Source organism: Drosophila busckii, chromosome 2R, assembly GCF_011750605.1.
Source record: "Drosophila busckii strain San Diego stock center, stock number 13000-0081.31 chromosome 2R, ASM1175060v1, whole genome shotgun sequence".
NCBI lineage: Eukaryota > Metazoa > Arthropoda > Insecta > Diptera > Drosophilidae > Drosophila > Drosophila busckii.
This window is the reverse complement of record NC_046605.1, coordinates 7526772-7549876: the sequence shown is the minus strand read 5'-3', so window position 1 is coordinate 7549876 and position 23105 is coordinate 7526772. Positions and strand designations below refer to the sequence as shown.

General features: G+C 36.5%; 1 protein-coding gene across 1 annotated transcript in view; it reads left to right on the top strand.

Annotated features, from left to right (window-relative positions):
• LOC108596569 (protein slit) overlaps nt 1-23105 on the top strand; it is a 67074-nt gene that overhangs the window by 40378 nt on the left and 3591 nt on the right. The window contains 18 exon segments of the mRNA XM_017982475.2: nt 3364-3435; nt 4492-4563; nt 4938-5009; nt 5143-5286; nt 6407-6642; nt 8334-8475; nt 8544-8687; nt 9982-10197; nt 12216-12373; nt 12531-12684; nt 13992-14210; nt 14292-14363; nt 17562-17930; nt 17995-18066; nt 19496-19639; nt 19704-21234; nt 21298-21457; nt 22922-23064. Of these exon segments, the coding sequence (XP_017837964.2) occupies nt 3364-3435; nt 4492-4563; nt 4938-5009; nt 5143-5286; nt 6407-6642; nt 8334-8475; nt 8544-8687; nt 9982-10197; nt 12216-12373; nt 12531-12684; nt 13992-14210; nt 14292-14363; nt 17562-17930; nt 17995-18066; nt 19496-19639; nt 19704-21234; nt 21298-21457; nt 22922-23064 (4120 nt within the window).

Genomic DNA, 23105 nt, shown 5'->3' with positions numbered 1-23105 from the left:
CCGCTTATGACCTCAAAAGCAGCAGCAGCAGTCGGCCGCACACACACAGTTGTTGCTATTTTTTATTTATTTCTACATAAATTAATAACAGATATCAACCGGCGCTCCGCAACAGTCAAATAGCGCTCAGGGACACATTTGTTTTATGCAAAATGCTACAGCGCAGCGCACAAAAAAGAATAAAAAAACTCGCAAATATATAAAAAACAACATTAAGCAGGTTACACTTGTGACAAATACGCTACACTGGGCTATAAAGTTTATAAACAAAGTAACGATAAGTAAACAGCAGCAGTTGAGGCAACTTAAATTGAAGTTGAAAGCACATTATTCTTGATTTGCAAACAGATTGTTTTTAAATTAGTTCCAATGGACGCCTGCAGGGTATCAGGCGAATCAAAGAGCAGACACAAAGTTCCAGCCATGCACGACATATTTGCATTTTTCAAATACCAGCCTGAGCATTGGGCACAACACAGGGTGTTTCAAAAACTTGTTGAGTGACATTTGGAGATTGAATACAAAGTTTTGGGAAATGGACGTGATCAACTTATATGTGAGCAAAGTTTGGGGGTTGGAAATTAAAACAAACACAAAACGAAGCTGATAAGTAAACACAAGAAAATCACAGAACTGTATCAAATGTTAAAGATACAAAAAGGTACATGTAGTAACTTGAGCCTCGGCATACTTAAAATATGATTGACAGCTTGTTTTCATATAAATAGCACTTGAGAGAATTATATTTTTTACTTATAGACAGACAATTGAAAAAAGGGCTGGCAGCTCGTATTGCTTTTAAGCAGCTTTAAAAGAAAGTCCGCTGGGACTTAATTAGAACAGTGCAGAGCATATTTTAATTATTATTACTTTGATTACAGAGCACAGCACACAGAGCTGCGGCGCTCTAGAGTGTGATTAGCTATGCTAATTACAGCAACAGCAGCAACAGCTTGAGCCACCCTAGTGTCACCTAGAACTAGCACATCAAATATTGAACATGCCCCAACAACTATTGGCGCAACTCAAACAACACAATATGCAAAAATGTGCCCAAGCCCCAGTCCAGACCCAGCCCAGCCCAGTTCGTTCCCCAGAGCTCTGGCTCCCATTTAATTACACAGCCAGCGCCTAGGCTTTGAGTATGTTAATGCTTTAAGCGCGCAGGCCGAGTAGCTGGCATGTACCAAGGATTAGGAATGGCCAACTACATTGTATACCAGCTCTAGCTGTCAGTCCGTCAGTCAGTCAGTCACCCACACGTTTTACAACAATTGACACGCCAACTTTTTTGCATATGATTTAAGCTATTCTATGTTGCTTCGTTTGGTGCCAAGGGTTAGCAACCCGGCTGACTCTTTCACACCTTCCATTCCCATGCCCATTCCCATTGCCTCTCACCTAACAAGGTGAGGCTAATTTATAGCTGCCAAAAAATCTTCTGCGGCAACGGCAGCTGCTGCTGTCGCACATCAAAGACAGCAAATCAAAAGTAAATGGCGCAAAAAGCCGTTTGAACCTAATTGGGAAGCCTAAAACAACAACAAAAACCCAGCAAAACCCCAAAAACATTTTTTTCATTAAACGACGACAATTGAGATACGCTTGGAAATTAAATAAAATATATAAATGTAGGCATAATTAAAAACGGGTTAAAGCAAATTAAAACTAAAGGAAATTAGACAATTTAAAAAAACAGAGACAATAAAAGAAAAAATTCACTAAATAAAATAAGCTACAAATTTTAAAATTGATTAAAGCCAGAAAAAGGTGCTAAAGTTTAATTAGCTATAATAATTTTTAAATATAAAAAGAAAATAACATTTTTGCAAATATTTCAATGTGATATAAACTTTATTATTATTTTTTTTAACTCTTATTTTTTTGTTTACTTATGGAAAGTTAAAGGTAAATAAAAATAACAACAAGTTTAATTTGCTATAATAATTTTTAAATAAAAAAAATCTGAATTTTTTGTAAATATTTCAATGTGATTTAAGCTTATTTATTTTTTATTAACTTATATTTTTTTGTTTAACTATGGAAAGTTAAAAGTAAATAAAAATAACAACAAAAAAGTATTTTAAATTTTGTAAGCAAAATATTTACAATTTATTATGCTTTAAAAAAATCCAAATTAAAATTAAACGTAAAATATGCGTAATAATTTAATAATGAGTCATTGGCAATAACGTGTCCTAAAATAAGAATTTTAATAATTTACTAATTGCATAAATTGTGCATAAATAAAATTTTTGTTTTTTTCTGCGTTCATTATAATTATTATTTAAATTTTTAAAGGCAGCTAGAATTTTAACATTTAATACTAAGCGTGCGTATAGCATTTAAAAATAGTAAATAACAAAAAAAAAGGCAAAGCTGCCTAATTTGTGAATGCCAGAAATATTTAATGAAGTTAAATGTTATATGCTAAAACAAAACTTGAATAACAAATTATAATTATTTTGTAAAATCATTACAAATGTATTTTGAAAGCGTTTGAAAAATGCGAGGCAATTAAAAGTGAGTTTTGTTGTTGGTGAAGCGCAAGCGGTAAAAATTGTAATCAGTTGGTGGATCTAAGCGCAGAGAGATGCCCACAGCTGCCAACAGATATTAAGCTCATTAAAAAAAACGTACGTGTGTATGAGTGTGTGTGTGTGTTGGCAACTTGATGCGAGATTCATTAAGGCTTAAGCTGAAAAAGAAATATATATATACATATATATGTGTGTGTCTCTTGTTGGTGTGAGACGCAGCGACTGAAGGTCTTACTACCTGTTGGTCTGGGCCTGGAACTGCCAAACCTTACTCAAAAGCCAGCTGAGCTGAGAGCAACTAGTTATAGTTGTTGTTGTTGTTGTTGTTGCTGTTTGCTGCTGGCTGCGCATGCGCATACAGTTGTCTGTATCTTTAAGTTGGTATTTTGTATCTCTTTGGTTGCATTTCATTGTTATGACATCTACAGGTAACAAAAATTCTTCGTTTTTCGCTGTCTGTGCCTCGAAAACAAGTTCTGAAGTTCCTGGCTCAGTGCATGTTAAATGATTAAATATCATATTTTTGTGCGTTATCAGACAAAAGGCTGCCACATGCAACAAGCGGCAGCAGCAACAACAACAGCTGCTTACAGCTGCTTGTCTGCATATATCTTATATCTCAGTTGTTGCTATGTTTTACAAGCAATTAAAAATTATTACACACACACACACACACACAAACGTTTTGTACAGCTGATTGCGATTAGCGCTGCTTTAGGGCTACTTGCAACATTGCTTGCGTACTTAATTAACCGCAGACTTCTAATCAAGATTTATCTCTTTCGCTTGCTACAATTTAATTTCCCTTTTTCTTTCTTTTCAGCGATCTGCAGGGCAATAATTTGACCGTGATATATGAAACGGACTTTCAGCGCTTAACCAAGCTGCGCATGCTGTAAGTATTTAAACGCTATTTTATTTTATTTTTAATTTACATATGCAATTGCAACACTGCCTGGCAAATCTGTCGCTGGCAAATTGCATTTAAATGTCATGATAATTTGGCATACATTTTAGTTGCATACAATTTAAATTGAAAGTTTCGTTCGTTGCTTGAGTTGAGCGCAAACCAGCATTGAATACACTTTGAGTAGAAATTAATAGCTACAGACAAGTGCAGTTTGACTATCAAAAAAGTATAGATATAACAGTAAATATGCCATTTCATTTTGTTACTGCAGCGCCATCTAGCGAGCATGCGCTTCTCTACATATTGCCGCATCTACATGCCAAATTGGGTTGCTCTAAATCTTATAGTATCTAAGATCTTGTCGTTCATACAGACATAGAAACTAGTTAGAGATAGTAGACATTATGCTCCGAATATAGACGCATCTTTATGCCAAATTGGGTTGATCTAAGTCTTATAGTATCTGAGATCTTGTCGTTCATACAGTCATAGAAGTTAGTTAGATAGTAGACGTTATGCTCCGAATATAGACGCATCTTTATGCCAAATTGGGCTTCTTCAAACTTTATAGAGTCTGAGATATTGTCGTTCATACAGACATATTTGATAGATAGACAGTAGACGTTATGCTACGAATATAGGCGCGTCTACATGCCCATTTTAAGTGTCTCTAAATTTTATAGTGCCTGAGATCTTGTCGTTCATACAGACACAACTTAATATATAAACTTTCTAGTCTTTTTCATCAACTGTGCATAGTCGACATTCCATAAATAAATAAATTCGCTAGCAAACATTTACATTAAGTAAATATACCCTTCTACAATACTTAGCGTAACTTCAAAGTGTATCAAAACTAGTCACAGTGTCTGCTATTTTTTTTCTTTACTATGCCAACAAGCATTGCCGCTAAATTTTTGTCTTAGATTAAGCATAATGATTTATGAGCCTTGTTTAGTTGCTAAGCAACTGCAACTTTGCTATTAAATATATTTAAAAATGTGTATAATATGTTAACGTAACTCTTTTTGAATTTTACAGTCAATTAACGGATAATCAAATCCACACCATTGAGAAGAATGCTTTGCAAGATTTGGTTTCACTGGAGCGACTGTAAGTAACGAACTTTATTTGTTTGCAGGACTAACCAAATCGAATTGCAATTTATGCTAGTGCATGAGAATATTTTTCTCTTTCAACTAACCGAATTAATTATTGCTGCTCTTTTTTATATATAGAATTTATAGCACATAATAATAATAGCTTGTAGCTATGCAAAAAACCAATTGATTGTAAAATTTTATTTCGTGAACAAAACCAACAAAACAATTTTGTATCTGATTTGTTATTTTTGTCTCTTATTTCATATGCATATCTCTCTACTTTCGTTGCGTTTCGTTTTGCTCGTACTACACCCAAACAACAAATTATATACCACACCCACAACTATAAAAACTCTACACTCTACACTATATAACAAAACTCAGACGTCTAAATAACAATCGACTTAAGGCAATACCTGAAAACTTTGTGACAAGTTCAGCGAGTCTTTCGCGATTGTAAGTAAACTGTAGCTATGTAGTTTTTGAACAAATGCATATATATATAGATATATATAGTATGTAGTGTAGCTAGCGCTGCTTATTAATCTATTCAAAACTTTCAACCTATGCCCACCTGAACGTTACTTAGGGATATATCGCATAATGTCATTACCACTGTGGGTCGCCGAGTCTTCAAGGGTGCGCAGTCCTTGCGCAGCCTGCAGCTGGACAACAATCAAATCACTTGCATGGATGAGCATGCCTTCAAGGGTCTGGTTGAGCTGGAAATACTGTAAGTTTCTCAATACCAAGCAGCTTCACTTTATTAAAAATATATGTTCAATATGCATAACGTCATTTTAATCAGAATGTTAAGCTGCCGCTTGACTTTCATTTAAATTGACATTCAGTCTTTATGCTTTGTTTCGTTTTGATTTATGTAATTGATTACTTGTCATTTATTATGTATTAGTCATTAATTAAAATGTAAGCTGCATTTGTTTTTTTTTTCATTTCCATTGTGTTCTCAAATTTCTTTTATTTTGATTTATCCGCTGTAGAAATTATTAGCATTGAAATATAATTTAAAGCTTTATTTGACTTTAGTTTAGTTTATGCTTATTTAATGCATTAAATTATTAACCTTCATAGCCTTATTAAGCTTATTTTGATTTTATGTAGAAGTTAATTAAATTTTAAATGAAATATATAATTTTAAGCTTTATTTGATTTTAATTTACCTTTTTTATTGATTGTCGTCTTATTTAATGAATTAAAACTTTAAACTTCTTTTATTTTGATTTATCCACTGTAGAAATTATTTCAAATATATTATTTTAAACTTTATTTGACTTTAGTTTAGTGTATGCTTTTATTTTGATTTTAGTTGCTTATTTAATTAAATTATAAAGCTTCGAACTTCTTTTATTTTGATTTTATGTAGAAATTATTAGAAATTAATTATATATCAAATTAAATCTATAATTCTAAGCTTTACTTGACTTTAGCTAACTTTATTCTTTTATTTTGATTTTAGTCGCTTATTTAATTAATTAAATTTTATGTAAATTCTTATTAAACTCACACTGTGGAGTTATTAGATTGAATTAAATCTCAAATTTGATTTTAGTTTACTTTGTTTTTATTTTAATTTTAGTATTACAAATGAATTAAATTAAGCTTAAGCTGCAATTGACTTTAATTTAAGCTGCTTTTGTTTTGATTTTTATTGCTTATTAAACACAATATGCTATATAAATTTATTATGTATTAGAAGTTAATTAAAATTCAAAATGTTGCGCTCTTATAAAAAATGTATGCAGTTTTAAATGCATATTAATAATTATAGCCTGTCTACAGTTAATTATATGCTGCAACTAACCCTTTAATCTCACTCTCTCCCTACCTTTTAGCACATTGAATAACAATAACTTGACCGCTCTGCCTCACAATGCCTTTGGGGGCTTGGCTAGATTGCGAGCGCTGCGGCTGTCGGACAACCCGTTCGCCTGCGATTGCCATTTGTCCTGGCTGTCGCGTTACCTACGCAGCTCTCCACGCCTGGCGCCCTACACCCGCTGCCAGTCGCCCTCGCAGCTGAAGGGCCAAAACGTGGCGGACCTGCACGATCAGGAGTTCAAATGCTCAGGTATGCATGCATAACTTGTTAAGCTCCAAAAATGGACAAACGACAGTTGAGTCTCTCTCTGTGTGTGAGTGGGGGGCAGTTAAATTAATTAGTTTTATATGCCAAGTCAGAGGCACAAGCAGCACAAAAACGTTGTAAATCATAAGTATTCATATGGGCACGCCCCCGCTGTGCCGCCCACACGCCCCAGCAAGCGAGCGAGCGACCGAGTGAATGATGAAGCCAAAGAATTGTGTTTGCCAAAACGTTTAACGCCATCATCGCTTGCTTGATTGGGATGCAGATGCTCGCAGACGCTGCGGGCTCTACCCCCTACCCAAGTGGGAAACGTAGCCAAAACCAAAGCATAATCTCAAGCCCCCCTCACACTCCCAAAAAAAAAATACACAGCAACAAAATAGAAAACCACAAAACCAGCCACTGACTCGCTGAACTCAATGAAGCGGAAAATGTGCGCCAAACGATGCCATGAAACGAGTTTTCCAAGCCTTATTATTGTTGCCAAGTTGCTGTTGTTGTTGTTGTTGCTCTGCCTGCTATGCAAGCAAAAGTTTCAAGGCTTTATAAAGCAGTTTGTCGTTAGCTTTAACTGCCAATTTGAGCTTAAGTACCGAGGCAAAAGTGCAAAATCAATTTCCCAAAGATTTTCATTTAAGACTTTTTGAATTGCAACTTGGCCTGGCCTCGAGAGTGCCCAGACTAGTGCCTGTCATTTTGTGCTGTTGTTTCCTATTTCCCAAATTAGAGACTAGCCATAGTTAGTTGGTTGGTATTATTTGTTTAATGCTTGAGTTTATGCAAAGGTTGGCAGATTTATAAAGAAATTCAGCTCAAAGTTTTTATGTTAAAAACTAAATAATTAGGCAAAGCAAAATGTTAAGATTTTAACAGCTAACAGTTTTAAATAAATTTAAAAATTTAAAAGCATTCAATAAAAATACCAATTAAAAATTAAATTAATTTTTTATTTTTCAAAAATTATAAACTTTCAAATAGTCACTTAGAAAAAATATAAAAAACTAATTAAATAAAAATTAAATTAAATTCTTACAACTATTTTTATTTTTCACAAATTAAAAGCATTCAAAAAGTAACTTAGAAAAGATAAAAAAACAATGAAAGAAAATTAAAGTAATACGTAATTAAAGTAATTGTTAATATTAAAAAAAATTTAGAATACAAATTGCATCTAATTTGCTAAAAATAATATTTTAACAATTTTTAACGCAAAAAAAACTCCATATAATAGATTATTATTATTATTAATATAATAGATAGAATAGATATAATATTTTGAGCAGAACTCACAGTCTTTTGTATAGTGTGATAAATTCTAAGATAATCGCTGCAATGCTAGTTAGCAATAAATTTCTTTTTTTTATTAAAGTTAGCGTAACTGCTATTCGTTGCAATGCTAGTTAGCTTAAAACTGCTTGTTTGACTTTCGTTTTGCGTAGCAAATGCTATGGAATTATGTGGGTAAACATTTATGACCAGCGGCTACTGAGGCGCTGATGCTAAAAACTGTTGCTGCTGCTGTTGCTGTTGCAAGTTGCTGTTGCTGCAGCTTGGCGCGTTGCAGTAGCATTCATAATTATGTGGTTGCTGCTGCTGCTGCTTCTGCTGCTGCATTGTGGATCAAATCGTAATGCAACTGCTACTTTAATGCTGCTTCTGCTTCTTCTTTGCAGGCCTAACCGAGCATGCGCCCATGGAATGCGGTGTGGAGAACAGTTGCCCGCATCCCTGTCGCTGTGCCGATGGCATCGTCGATTGCCGTGAGAAGAGTCTAACAAGTGTGCCCGTTACGCTGCCCGATGATACAACCGAGCTGTAAGTTTTACAAATTGCCAACAACAACAACAACAATTGCTTAAATTTGTTTGTTTTTTATTTTACAGACGTTTGGAGCAAAATTATATTACGGAGCTGCCAGCGAAATCATTTTCAAGCTTTCGACGCCTGCGACGCATCGATCTAAGCAACAATAACATTTCACGCATTGCACACGATGCGCTGAGTGGGCTGAAGCAGTTAACAACGCTGTAAGTAGCTGCAACAAGTAGCAAACAGGCAAAAATGTGTGTTGCACGAGTGCCAAACAGACAGACAGACAGCAGTCACTCCGCTGCTGTTGTTGTTGATGCGCCTTTTGGAACGCCCAGAGCTGAGCTGAGTTGGCTTTAAGTTGTGGGGGGGCTAATCGGCCTATGTTAAGCGCTGGCAACACCGCAAGGCATCAGATTACCTGTGTGCTGGCCACAGAGGACTCCCAGCCCAGCGCTTTGCTGTGTGTCTGTCTCTGTGTGCGCCAAACCAGTTGCCGCCCGCAATGCACTATGGGTACCAAAATCTTTATTTTTGGCATAAAACAAGGAATTGAAATTTGGCAGCAACTTTATTTATTTAATGTCAACTATGAACAGTCGACGTTAAAAGAAAAAGAATACAAAAAATATTTTAAGTTAAATTGACTTTTATATAAAAATTATGTTTGATATATTATATAGATATATAGATATATGTTTGATATTTGATAAGCTTATAGATTCGGAGTGTTAAACAGTTAGATAGTTAGAATAATTTAGAGTTTTGTATGTTTTTTGCGACCTGCGCACTTAGTACTAAATTTAAACAATTTTGGACTAAAAATTCAGCAGCAACATGTGGGTTTTTTTTTTAGAAAAGTGGCAACACTTATAAGATCAAACTGGTGTAATTATTTTTTTCAGAAAGCCTCTGATTTTTTTTATTTATTTATTTTAATTGCAACTTAGAATTAATACTATGGTACAATGATGTAGTCAAAGCAGCTGAGGCATTCAGGCTATTTTTTTTTTTTTATTTACTTTTTATCTATTTAATTTATTCTATTAATTTTATTTATTAGTTAGGCTTATGAATCTTATTATATTGGAAAGCCTCAGATACTTTGTTATACGCTACGAAATGCAGAACTTAAAATTTATGTCAGAGTTAGTTAATCCTAGATTAGAACTAAGCATAAAATACTATTGAAAGTAGCTAATACATAACTTTAGCTTCATTTTACATTTATGTTAAATTAATTGACTTCAAAATTTTTAATACTGCCAAAAATTGTAAGCAAATCAAATTTTTAAACAAATATGCTGGTTTTCAATTTTTTAAAAATTATTTTATATGTGCGCCATGTATTTACTTTAAGCTTATATGTGCAAAAATAACGACTTTGGTGCCCATAGTGACAACAACAACAACAACAGACATTACAATGACTGGCACTGCTGCCTACTCCGCTTTTAACATTTCCTTCTTCTTTTTTAATGTTGTTCTGTTCTGTTCTGTTCTGTTTTTTAGCGTATTGTATGGCAATAAAATAAAGGATTTACCCTCGGGCGTATTCAAAGGACTTGGCTCGTTGCAGCTGCTGCTGCTGAATGCCAACGAGATCTCCTGCATACGCAAGGATGCCTTTCGCGACCTCCACAGCCTCTCGCTGCTCTCGCTCTACGACAACAACATACAGTCGCTGGCTAATGGCACATTCGACGCCATGAAGAGCATCAAAACGGTGTAAGTACATATGCCACGCCCACACGAACGCCTCAAACCGCTCGCTGTTGTGGGTTGCAACTTGAATGAAGCATCCAAGGCACTTGGGTGTTAAACCTCTGAAGTGCATTTAGTAGTTGCTTTTGACTTGCGCCCACACCGCCCCCACCCCGTCTCAGCAGCAAACCACGCGTTGACATTTGTTTAGCAGCAAACAAGTAGAAGCAGCAGCCCCCCCTCCTAACCCTCTCCCGCAGCCGCTGAACCATAAAGACGCTCATGTTATGGGGCGTAGCAGCAGCAAACCTGAACAAAAGCTGGAACTTGAGCATCGATAAATGCGCTGCTGCCTTCAAGTGCTTTGCTCTGTGCTTAAGACACTAATATATATACATAGTCTCTCTCTCTATATATATATATATACTACTATGTTATATAGTTGTATACAACGCTTGAGTGGTTTAAGTATTTGTCAGGGTTGTCATCTTTGGGGCAAATAGCTAAAGAGGCCATGAGCTCAAAATCAATCAAGTGTGCGCCGCCTTTAGGGCTGAGAGGCTTTCAACAAATGCACGTAAAAGTCATAAACGAAATAAATGTAAACACATTTTTTAAATAAAAAAAAACACAAGCACGCTTACTAAATGAAAGTAGGTCTGGGAAATATTACAAACTATGCCAAACAAAGTTCCAATATGGAATTCAAAAAATATATATATTAATAATAAAAAATATATAATTGCATTATAAATTAAAAAGAGGCTTAAATTAAAATTAAAATAATGTTTTAAACTTAAAATTATAATTTAATACATTATTTTTATTTTTATTTAAGTTGTATAATATAACTTATAAAAATATATAAAATACCAAAGACATAAATAAATTTCCATCATAAAACACAAGTTTAATTTAAAATAAATTTTAAAAAAATAAATAACTCAATAATAAAAATAAATTATACAAAAAAAACTAAATCAAGCAATAAAAAAATAATACAAATATCTAATAATACTAAAATAAAGTGCACAAAAAAAAACAAACTATACCTAAGCAATGCAAACAAAAAAAAAAAAAATAATAAATGCAAATAGAACATTTTACAAGTAAATAAAAATTGATAGCAACATTCTACTTTAACAATTTTTCATTTCATTTAAAACTTGTATAATAATAACAATGCTAAAAAAAATACACAATTGCTTGATGAATTAAAAAAAGCTTAAATTAAAATAAAAATAATGGATTTATTAATATAACTTATAAAAATATATAAAATAACAAATGCATATAAACAAATTTACATGATAAAAAGCAAAAGCTTTATTTAAAATAAAATTTATGCATTTCATCAAACAAAAATATTTACAAATACAAAAAGTAATAAAAAAAAGAATTAATAAATGCAAACAGAACATTTTGCAAGTGAATAGCAACATTCTATGTTAACAATTTTATCAGAATGGCCGCAGATATTTTGCAACAATTTCAAATGCAAGAATTTTTAAATATGCAAAAGCTAAATGAAATGAAATGAAAAATGCCAGTGAACACGTGTAAAACGAAGTTGAGAGCAAAGGTCTGCAATGTGCGCAATTTATAAATAATAATATATTCATTTGCCCCATGTTGTTTTTAAATGTCGAAATGGTGAATTAAAAATGTAATAGAAATGTTGTTTAGTTAGCAGCCATTTTTGTGAGCACTCTATCAAGGCGGCATTAGCTGCAGACAAGCCAATGGGAATAGTACAAGCCTTTATAAAAATAGTTGTTGTTGTTCTTGTTGTTGTTGCAAGAAAACGACAAAAGCCTGAATTCCAACTGTAGCAACAAACAACGGAAACGTCGCAGCCACAGGGCTCGGTGCACTTTTAAGACGTCTCAAGCCTGCTACAGCTTTCTTTATAGAGAGACCAACCCACCAACCAACCACCCTTAGCTACACCTACAACTATTCAATGCTACTTGCTTGCTCGCTTTATATTTACAATACATATATATATATATATATATATACTTTTATACTTTCTCGCACAGACATTTGGCCAAGAATCCTTTCATTTGTGACTGCAATCTGCGCTGGCTGGCCGACTATTTGCACAAAAATCCCATAGAGACAAGTGGAGCACGCTGTGAGTCACCGAAGCGGATGCATCGCAAGCGCATTGAATCGTTGCGCGAGGAGAAATTCAAATGTAAGTGCGCCCGCCGCCGCCGCCGCCGGCACCACCAAAGTACAACAGAAAGAATAAGGCGCAGCCTCAGTCCCAACCCAGCAAAAGAATATGTCTTAACTTAACACCCACATCCACCCACACAAACAAGCGACTTAAGCAGCCATTGCATTCACAGGTTCCTGGGACGAATTGCGCATGAAGCTATCCGGCGAGTGTCGCATGGACTCCGACTGCCCATCCATGTGCCAATGCGAAGGCACCAGCGTCGACTGTTCGGGACGTGGCCTCAAGGAAATACCGCGCGACATTCCTCTGCATACCACAGAGCTGTAAGTTAATCCCCCCACCCACCCCACCCCACACATTACGAGTTTATATTTAGACTTGTAGTTTAGCACTAAATCAAGCCAGCAAATTACTTTCAGAGCATTTCAATTATGACTCAATAACAAGAACAAATGCAGCAGAAGTTTTTGTGTTAAAACATTTTTAAATTTTATATGCACTACAGCTTAGAGAACTTAGTTCCTAATTGAAGTAGTGATGAGGAAGTAATAAAAATAGTACACATTAGTTTAGATTTCTGATATATACAAAATAGATTCAGTCTTCAAATTCAAATATAGCAAAGAATATTAGAATATAGCAAAGAATTTTTTTAATTATTGTTAGAGAATTCAAATTCAAACATAATAAAGAATATTATTCAATTTTTTATATTAATGTGTGAGTGTGTGAGTTCAATAATATTCTTTACGATATTTGAAATTGAAGACTAAATTAGTTTGAAGAATTATTAATGCTAGAGAATATAAAACAATTAATAATATTCTTTACCATATTTCAAATTTTTATATACTACACTAGTGTATTATTTTATCTCAGTAGGCTTAAAATATTTTATTTGAGTACTTTAACTAAAAAATAAAATATTTTATAGGCAAATAAGCTACATAATTTAATTTATAATTTAATAGTATTTTTATTATAAGATCTCTTATATTAATATGACATATTTAAGACAAAATCTTAGAAGCTTGAATATTTAAAATGAAAGTTAGGTAAACAAATATTTTATTTGAGTACTTTAGCTGAAAAATAAAATATTTTATAGGAAATAAAGCTACATAATTTAATTTATAATTTTATAATATTTTTATAATTGTAAATAATAATTAATTTCCATGTGTACGAATTATTGTAACTAAAATTGATAAACCTAAAGCCCCCTCAGAAACTTTAAAACGTAAGATCTGTATATTTATTTAATATCTGACATATTAAAGACAAAATCTAGCAGCTATGACATTTAAATTTAAAGTTAGCTAGTTAGTTTCAAATGAAGTATTTATTTAAGCATATGTATTTTATTTTTATCTATTTTAAAGTGTTTTATATTTCAGTTCTATTTTATTTTTCATGTAAAGTTCTTTTCATACATGCTTAGTATTAATAATATATTTTTTTTATATATTTTTGTACACTTAGCTTAGCTTTAATTTAAGTTAAATGCAATTTTTTTCATTTTAAATTCTTTTACCATGCGCTTGAGTCTTTTGGCCATCTTGGCAGCAGTTAGCTGATTCGCTCTTAGCTTATGTAAATTGAATTAACTTACGTGTATCTTGTTTCGCAGTTTACTCAACGACAACGAATTGGGGCGCATTAATTCGGACGGACTCTTTGGACGGCTGCCGCATTTGGTGCGGCTCGAGCTGAAGCGCAATCAACTGACGGGCATTGAGCCAAATGCCTTTGAGGGCGCGTCGCGCATACAGGAGCTGCAATTGGGCGAGAATAAGATTAAGGAGATATCGAACAAAATGTTTCTGGGACTGCATCAGCTGAAGACGCTGTAAGTGGAGCAAGCAAAACAAATTAATTAATGAACTCAAACTTAGTTGCAACTTATTTAATTTTTATATTTTTCTTGCAGCAATCTGTACGACAATCAAATTTCATGCGTTATGCCTGGTTCATTCGAGCATCTGAACTCGCTGACATCTTTGTAAGTATAATAGAGATTATAAACCTGCCCAGCACAGTCCCCACCCCACCCACTTCCACTGCCACTTAGCATATGCATTTGGCAGCTTATGGCAGCTGCGTGTCTATGCAAAGCAATTAAAACTAAGCCAAGTGGGCTGGCTGGCTGGCTGGCTGGCCAGCGTGCACTTTAATAGATAAATGATTTAGCTGTGGCATTAATTGGCCCCCTGCACTGCCCCCCTCCCCCTCCCTGGCCTGCTCATCATATCACAGGCACATAAAATGAGGTTAATGGTTTTGATTGTTCTCTAGTTGAACTTCATCTTCATCTACGTTCGCCTGCTGCTGCTGCTTGGCCACATCAAAACAGAAGCTGCCTCATGCCACACTCCAGCAGTTCTTTTTGTGTGTTTTTGTTGCATGCCACACCGAAAAGCACAGCTAACTATTGTATATAATTCAATTGAACTTCAATTTATAGCTGGGGGTGCCTGGGCTACGATAAGCGAACAGCACTAAGCAATGATTGCTGCCTCTGCTACACAGCAAGTGCATGTGTGTGTGTGTGTGTCTGTGTGTGTGTGTGAGTCTGGAGCATGTGCGTTGCTCCAATTTTAGTTGTGCGCGCCTGTTATAAATCAACCCTCGCTACAGACACTTGCCATAGTCGGAGCCGCAGCCGGGAGCGAGTACAAAGCCTTCGATGATTTAATTAATTAAAATTGAGTTCAATAAAGCGCGCAAAAGCATAAACAGTGCAGCCTGCCTAAGCAGACAATTGAAAGTTGCACGTAATTTTCCTTGAAATGATAAATATTATTTGGGCTGCTACAGAATTTCAAATTTAACGCAAGTCAAGCTAAAATTAGTTGCAAACTAATATGAGGCAAAACTAATAATAATAATATAATATAGCTTGCAATATTTTAATGCAGCTCATAACAAAGCTTATAGCATATTTTATATTCTTTGCTAATATTCAACATTTTTTATTAGCATAGATATTGAAATCAATCTCAAGCTCAATCAATCAGTTTCGAGTTGGTTTTAGTATAAAAAATGCTTCTTCTATAAGCAAAGAGTGTACTTCAAGACATTTTTTATGAATTTTAAAAGCTCTTTAATATTTCAAACAATAAAATTTGAAATTTTCTGAGCTAAAATAGCTAGATCTGATTAAAAAAAAATGCTAGAAATAGCTACATCAAATTTAAAATGCTAAAAAATAGCTGAAAGTAATATCCATGTTATATAAACAATAAAAAGCTTAAATATTGAATTAATATTAGTAAATAAAACAATGATTTTGTTTAAAAATTATAGTATTATTTATTTTTATTGAGCTTAAAATTCATCCTATCAATAGTTGAGCTACAAACCTAATCAAATCACTTTCTAAATAGTCTGATTTCTAGCTAAAAGCATTCTATAAAATTTAATAATATATTTAATAAATATATATAATATATATTTAATATTTTTAGTTTCAAAACTAAATATAGCTATTAGCCAGCAATAAAATAGCTAAAATGGGAGCATCTCTCCCCTTACTCTGCCTGCTACGAACATTTTCAGCAGTTTCTGTGGCCCTTAAAATATTTACATGCTTCACTGTACTTTGTGTCCTTATTGCTTAAGTGTTGTGGTTCTCTTTCACTTGAAGTTATTGTTAAATTCATTTAACTAGCTAATAAATAGCATCAATGAAAAGGCACCACACGAGCGACACCCACCGCTTGCTTCATCATGCAGGTGGAGCTGCTGCCGCTGCTGCTGCCCAGATGGAGGAAAGTGTTAGTTAGTTGCTTGTGGCAGACACATAGAGAGCAAAATGTTGCACAAGCGTTGATAGCATGACAAAGCAAAATAACTTATTAAATTAGTCTGAACTTGGCTGCTTGGAATTGCCAATGTAATTTGCGAGCCATTGTTTCATTTTCTGCTCTCCTAGGGGCGTCTAATTAAAAGCCTTATGGCCTGGACCGCCCCCACTCCCCACCCCCAAGCTGAGAGTGTAAAGTGTTGTAAGTGAAACATATGCTAACCCCCATCCCCACCCAAATACAATTTGCATGACAAAAGTGCAAAATGTAAATAATTAATGAACACATTGATCACATTACATTGTTGGTCCGGGCCTCATGTGTAAGCTGTAAGCATAAATATGGTAAAACTTATTGCACAGCTCTGTGTATGGCAATTACAGTTGCAAGTTCCAAAGCAGCAGCAGCAGCAGCAGCAATAACCACAATATTGTACTGTGGCTAAAGTTGCTGAACTGTGTAATGAATAACTTGGTTAAATTTAATCATAAATCAATTTCTGGTTAGCATCCAATGCATCAAAATGTACAGTTGGTCTTAGCGTAGTTAAAATGCAATTAGCAAACTTCAAATTTAGTGGTTAAACCGAAAATAAACTTGAGGAAAAACGTAGCTGACTTTGTCTAATTGTTAAAAGTTTATTAAAGCTCAGCTGCATATTTGAATTTAATAATTAAAATGTGCTTAGCATGCATTAATGCAAAAGCTTATTAAATCTCACTTTTGATATCAAAATCAAAGTGCTTTTTAGCCAAATAAATTTGTATTTAAAGGTAAAATCTAATTAAAGCTCACCTACACGATTAAGCTTTAAATGCTGGAATTTGTTTGAAAAACAAAGCTCTTCAAATTTGTAAGAGGCACGCATTGAAAAGCGCAAGCTCATTAAAGCTCGCTTACATGATTTAGCATTTAAATGCTGGAATTTGGATTATAAAATCAAAGTCCTTTTAAGCCTTAAAAATGTTTATGTAAATGTAAAAGCTCATTAAAGCTCGCATGCATGATTTAGCATACGAATGCTGCAATTTGTTTGGAAAACAAAGCTACAGAAATTTGTATTAGACACACATTAAAAAGCTCATGCTTACAAAAGCTCATTAAAGCTCATTATAACAATTGGGCATTTGCAGTGGGTTAAAAATAAAGTGATATTTAGCTATAGCTATAGCTCATACTAGTCAAAGCTCATTAAAGCTCAGCTCATTCAACTTTTGCCTGTCAGCAATTGTTGTATACTTTTTATATTTAAGACTCACACTTGAAAAAGCTCATTAAAACTTAATTGAAAGCTGCCGCATGCTGTTTAATTGAACCGAACAGGGCTCTTACTCCATAGTTGGGGCTGAAATTACAATTGGCTGGCATTATTTATCAATTTGATCAATTTGCAGGAATCTGGCATCGAACCCATTCAATTGCAATTGCCATTTGGCCTGGTTCGCCGACTGGTTGCGTAAAAAATCATTGAACGGCGGAGCGGCACGTTGTGCGGCCCCAGCAAAGATACGTGATGTGCAAATCAAGGATCTGCCGCACAATGAATTCAAATGCAGCAGCGACAACAACGAGGGCTGCCTGGGCGACGGCTATTGTCCGCCGGCCTGCACGTGCACCGGCACAGTGGTGCGCTGCTCACGGAATCAATTGAAGGAGATACCCCGCGGCATTCCAGCCGAGACATCCGAACTGTATCTGGAGTCCAATGAGATTGAGTTGATACATTACGAACGCATTAGACACTTGCGCGCCCTCACCAGACTGTAAGTCTCCAAAATCGATTAAATACACAATAAAGTTGCTAACTTTTATGAATTTTATTTGCAGCGATCTTAGCAACAATCAAATCACCATACTATCCAATTACACGTTTGCCAATCTCACCAAGCTGTCCACGCTGTAAGTAGACGCAACCATTGCGCTTCTAATGACTTTTTAATTGCCACAGCGCACAAACCCCAAGCTCAAGCTCAAAACGGCTCAAACGCAACACGACTTGCCAGCCAGCCAGCCAGCCAGCAAAGAGGGCTTGACACAATTTTTTTTTCTATCTTTCTTTCTTTCGCATTGGCCAATTGCATTGCATTGCATTGAATTGCGGTTGTTGGCTTCACTTTTGGCCTGCCTTGGCCTGAGACCTGGCACTGGGTCTGTGCCTTTGCCTGTGCCTGGGCTCGTCTTAGCCAGGCACGAAATTCATTCGAGACGTTAAGTCGTGACTCGTGCTCAAGCATTAGTTGTCCGTCCCGTCTCGTTTCGTCCGTCTGTTCCTTTCCATTGGGTGTGCTTATGTGCATCTGTCTGTGCGCTATCCACAATCAAAGTTTGTGCCGTTTGTTATACCCTTTAAAGCAGTTGACTATGGCAGGGTATATTAAACAACTGCATACAATTCATTTATAATTATAATATAGCAATAATTGTTAGGTAAAAATCTAAAAAAAAAGAAAAAAAGTTTTATAATTTTATATAATCTTGCATTGCTGCTAAGAAATTAAATTCAACTAAAATTCAAGCAGTAATTTTTAAAATTCAATTGCAACTCTTTGCCATTACAAATATGCTAAAAATTTAAGAAATAGCTTTAAAATCGTTTTAAAAATAAAAAAAATTTAATTTGAACTGAAGATGTTAAAAACTTCAAGTACTAATTTATAAAATTCAATTGCAAACGTTTATATTACAAATGTGCATAAAATCCACAAAAAAATACCTTTAAAATTGTTTTAAAAATTTTAAAGAAAATTTATTTTGAACTAAAGATGTTAATGCGCTGCTCTTTTCAACTTAATTGTGTAACAACTATTTAGTTTAATCAAAGCAATGTAAACTAAATGGCTACTCAAGTAATTTAAGACACTAAAAGCAAATTTAAAAAATTTTAAAAATTAATTTTCAAGCATAGATGTTGAAGAATTTAATTTCTAGCTTTAAGCTTTATATACAACTTATTTAAATTTTTATAAAAATTACAAGCGAAGCATTAAAGCTCAAACTGTATAAAAATGCAAGTTATATCAAAATTTCTATAAGAACATGTTGAATTTAAGTTTGCTAAACAAGTATTAATTATGGAATTTATGCATATTTTGAAATATTTGGTTTTAGTATAGGGTAACCCATAGTCATAGCTTGCTTTGCGTCCGCTGAGAGGGCCAAGGGGGCACTGCTAACTGTTACTGGGGCTTGCTAAAAACGTTTTGCAATTACTTTCATTTCTTCATCATCAACTGCTGATGCTGCTGATGTGTCTGCAATTTGGTAAACGTTGTGCTGTGCCCCCAAATGTTGCACACATTTTTCTCATTGCTTTGCGTTTCCTTTGCAGCATCATCTCGTACAATAAGCTGCAATGTCTGCAGCGTCATGCGTTGTCTGGTCTCAATAATCTGCGCGTGCTCTCGCTGCACGGCAATCGCATATCGATGCTGCCGGAGGGCGGCTTTGAGGATCTCAAGTCATTGACACACATGTGAGTAGCACAAACGAGTCATAAATAAAAACAGTTATGAACTGCAAGCTTTGTAATCCTGTAGTGCACTGGGCAGCAATCCGCTGTACTGCGACTGCTCGTTGAAATGGTTTTCGGACTGGATTAAGCTGGACTATGTGGAGCCGGGCATTGCGCGCTGTGCGGAGCCGGAACAAATGAAGGACAAGCTGATACTGTCGACGCCTTCGTCGAACTTTGTGTGCCGCGGACGCGTGCGCAACGAGATTCTGGCCAAGTGCAATGCCTGCTTCGAGCAGCCTTGCCAGAACAAGGCGCAGTGCCTGGCGCTGCCGCAGCGTGACTATCAATGCCTTTGCCAGCCTGGTTATCATGGCAAGCACTGCGAGTTCATGATCGACGCCTGCTATGGCAATCCCTGCAGAAATAACGCCACCTGCACTGTGCTGGAGGAGGGACGCTTCAGCTGCCAGTGTGCTCCGGGCTATACGGGCGCGCGCTGCGAGACCAACATCGATGACTGCCAGGGCGAGAGCATACGCTGCCAGAACAATGCCACCTGCATTGATGGCGTGCAGTCGTATCGCTGTGAGTGTCAACCTGGATTCACTGGAGAATGGTGCGACACCAAAATACAGTTCTGCAGCCTGGAGTTCAATCCGTGCGCCAATGGCGCCAAGTGCTTGGATCACTTTACGCACTACAGCTGCGACTGCCAGGCGGGCTTCCATGGCATCAACTGCACGGACAACATTGACGACTGCCAGAATCACATGTGTCAAAATGGCGGCACCTGCATCGACGGCATCAATGACTATCAGTGCAAGTGCCCGGATGACTTTACGGGCAAGTACTGCGAGGGCCACAACATGATCTCCATGATGTATCCGCAGACTTCGCCGTGTCAGAACCACGAGTGCAAGCATGGCGTCTGCTTTCAGCCCAATGCCGCTGGCTCGGATTACCTCTGCAAATGTCATCCCGGCTACACTGGCAAGTGGTGCGAGTATCTCACCAGCATTAGCTTTGTGCACAATAATTCGTTCGTGGAGCTTGAGCCGCTGCGCACGCGTCCGGAGGCAAATGTCACCATTGTCTTTAGCAGCGCCGAGCAGAACGGCATACTCATGTACGATGGCCAGGATGCTCATCTGGCTGTGGAGCTGTTCAATGGCCGCATACGCGTCAGCTACGATGTGGGCAACTATCCGGTGTCCACCATGTACAGCTTTGAAATGGTCGCCGATGGCAAATATCATGCCGTCGAGCTGTTGGCCATTAAGAAGAACTTTACGCTGCGCGTCGATCGCGGCCTAGCGCGCTCCATTATCAACGAGGGCTCCAATGATTATCTAAAGCTCAGCACGCCCATGTTCCTGGGCGGTCTGCCCGCTGAGCCTGCCCAACAGGCATACAAGAACTGGCAGATACGCAACTTGACCAGCTTCAAGGGCTGCATGAAGGAGGTTTGGATCAATCACAAGCTGGTGGACTTTGGCAATGCTTTGCGGCAGCAAAAGATTACGCCAGGCTGTGCGCTGCTCGAGGGTGAGCCTGCCGAGGGTGAAGAAGACGATGAGCAGGACTTTATGGATGAAACGCCACACATCAAAGAGGTGCGCTTCAACATTAAATATTTTAAATTGTGAACTCTTATTAACTGTCTTTCCGCCCTTTAGGAGCCTGTGGATCCCTGTGCCGAGCACAAATGCCGTCGCGGCAGTCGCTGCGTGCCACATGCCACCGCCAAGGATGGCTATCAATGCAAGTGCAAGCACGGCCAGCGTGGACGCTACTGCGATCAAGGTGAGGGCAGCTCAGAGCCCCCAGCAATCACCGGTACATATAATACGCGCCTAATCTTTATCACTCCATTTAGCTACAAAGCAGTCAAGTGGGCTTCTTATAAGCCAATTTAGTTTAGTTGTCAAATCCAATTCAATTTGATAAATAGGTTTTGAGTAGAACCAAAGAGAATAGAAATCAGTTAACATTGGCAACATTTTAGTTAAACTTGAAATAAATTTACCGTTCATGCTCAGCTTCTGTCTGCAGTCAGAGCAAAGGCGAAGACGCTCTCATTCAGTCGCAGCAGCGTACAGCGAGAGAGATGAGCAGTGCTGCTTTTGCTAGCACAAGCATTGAGCGTCGCTTAAGCTCTAAGAGTGACTTGCGCTCTCATCTTCTATTCTTACACTCTGATCAATGTGTGTGTGGCTGGTAATTCAAAAAGCGAGAGGCATTTTAGTTAAACCTTTAAGCAATTTACCGTTCATGCTCAGCTTCTGTCTGCAGTCAAAGCAAAGACGAATACGCTCTCATTCAGTCGCAGCAGCGAACAGCGAGAGAGACGAGCAGCGCAGCTTTTGCTAGCACAAGCATTGAGCGTCGCTTAAGCTCTCAGAGTGACTTGCGCTCTCATCTTCTATTCTTGCACTTTGATCAATGTGTGTGTGTTTGGTTGCTGATAAGTCAAGAAGCGAGAGGCATTTTAGTTAAACTCGCATTCGTTCATGCGCAGCTTCTGCCTGCAGTTAGAGCAAAGCAAAGCAAAGACACAGCAAAGAAGCGACGCTCTCATTCAGTCGCAGCAGCGAAGAGCTAGCACCAGCATTGATACAATCAAAACGAAGAGCGCAATCCGCTATCTTATATTATTCTACAATGCATTGAGCGTCGCTCAAGCTCTCTGAGTGACTTGCGCTCTCACCTTCTATTCTTGCACTCTGATCAATGTACATATGTGTGTGAGGCTGGCAGCTAAATCAAAAAGCGTGCGGCCACTTGCAAATCAGTTGAGTATGGACTGTTGGCGATTAAACAAGCATTGAACATATACTTTTTATTTTCAGTGTGTAAACAGTTTCTTGACAAACTGTAACTGTAAAGTGTAAAGTAGTGTAATGCAATTGTGATATTAGTGCCATGTGATTTTTTAGTAAAAGTGCTAGTTTGCTTATTTAGATGCAAACAATTTAAGGTAAAAGCAACTGTAGTTTATATGCATTAGTTTGCTCACTTGACTGCGCTGCCTAACTTCATTTGCTTATTAACAACCACATACAAACAAACATATTTCTACAGTACGACTGATCGAAAAAAAAAAATGAATTCATCAGCCTTGTTTAAATGTTTTAGCAATTGTTGATTTAGTTGCTGAACTCGCTACAAATCAACAACAAAATCAACAATAGCTAGCAGTCGTGCTGAAGAAAGTTTAGGGCTAAGCTTTGTTATTAAAATAGTCAAATGTTTGGTTGACTTGTTGCATTTGCTAATGTGCTCGCTTCGATTCCATTGCAGCTGCTGCCAACTGCCGTAAGGAGCAGGTGCGTGAGTATTATACGGAGAACGATTGCCGGTCCAGGCAACCGCTGAAGTACGCCAAATGCGTTGGCGGCTGTGGCAATCAATGCTGTGCGGCAAAGATTGTGCGACGGCGCAAGGTAAGTAGCAATTAATATTTAAAATTTAATTGTTTATTAAT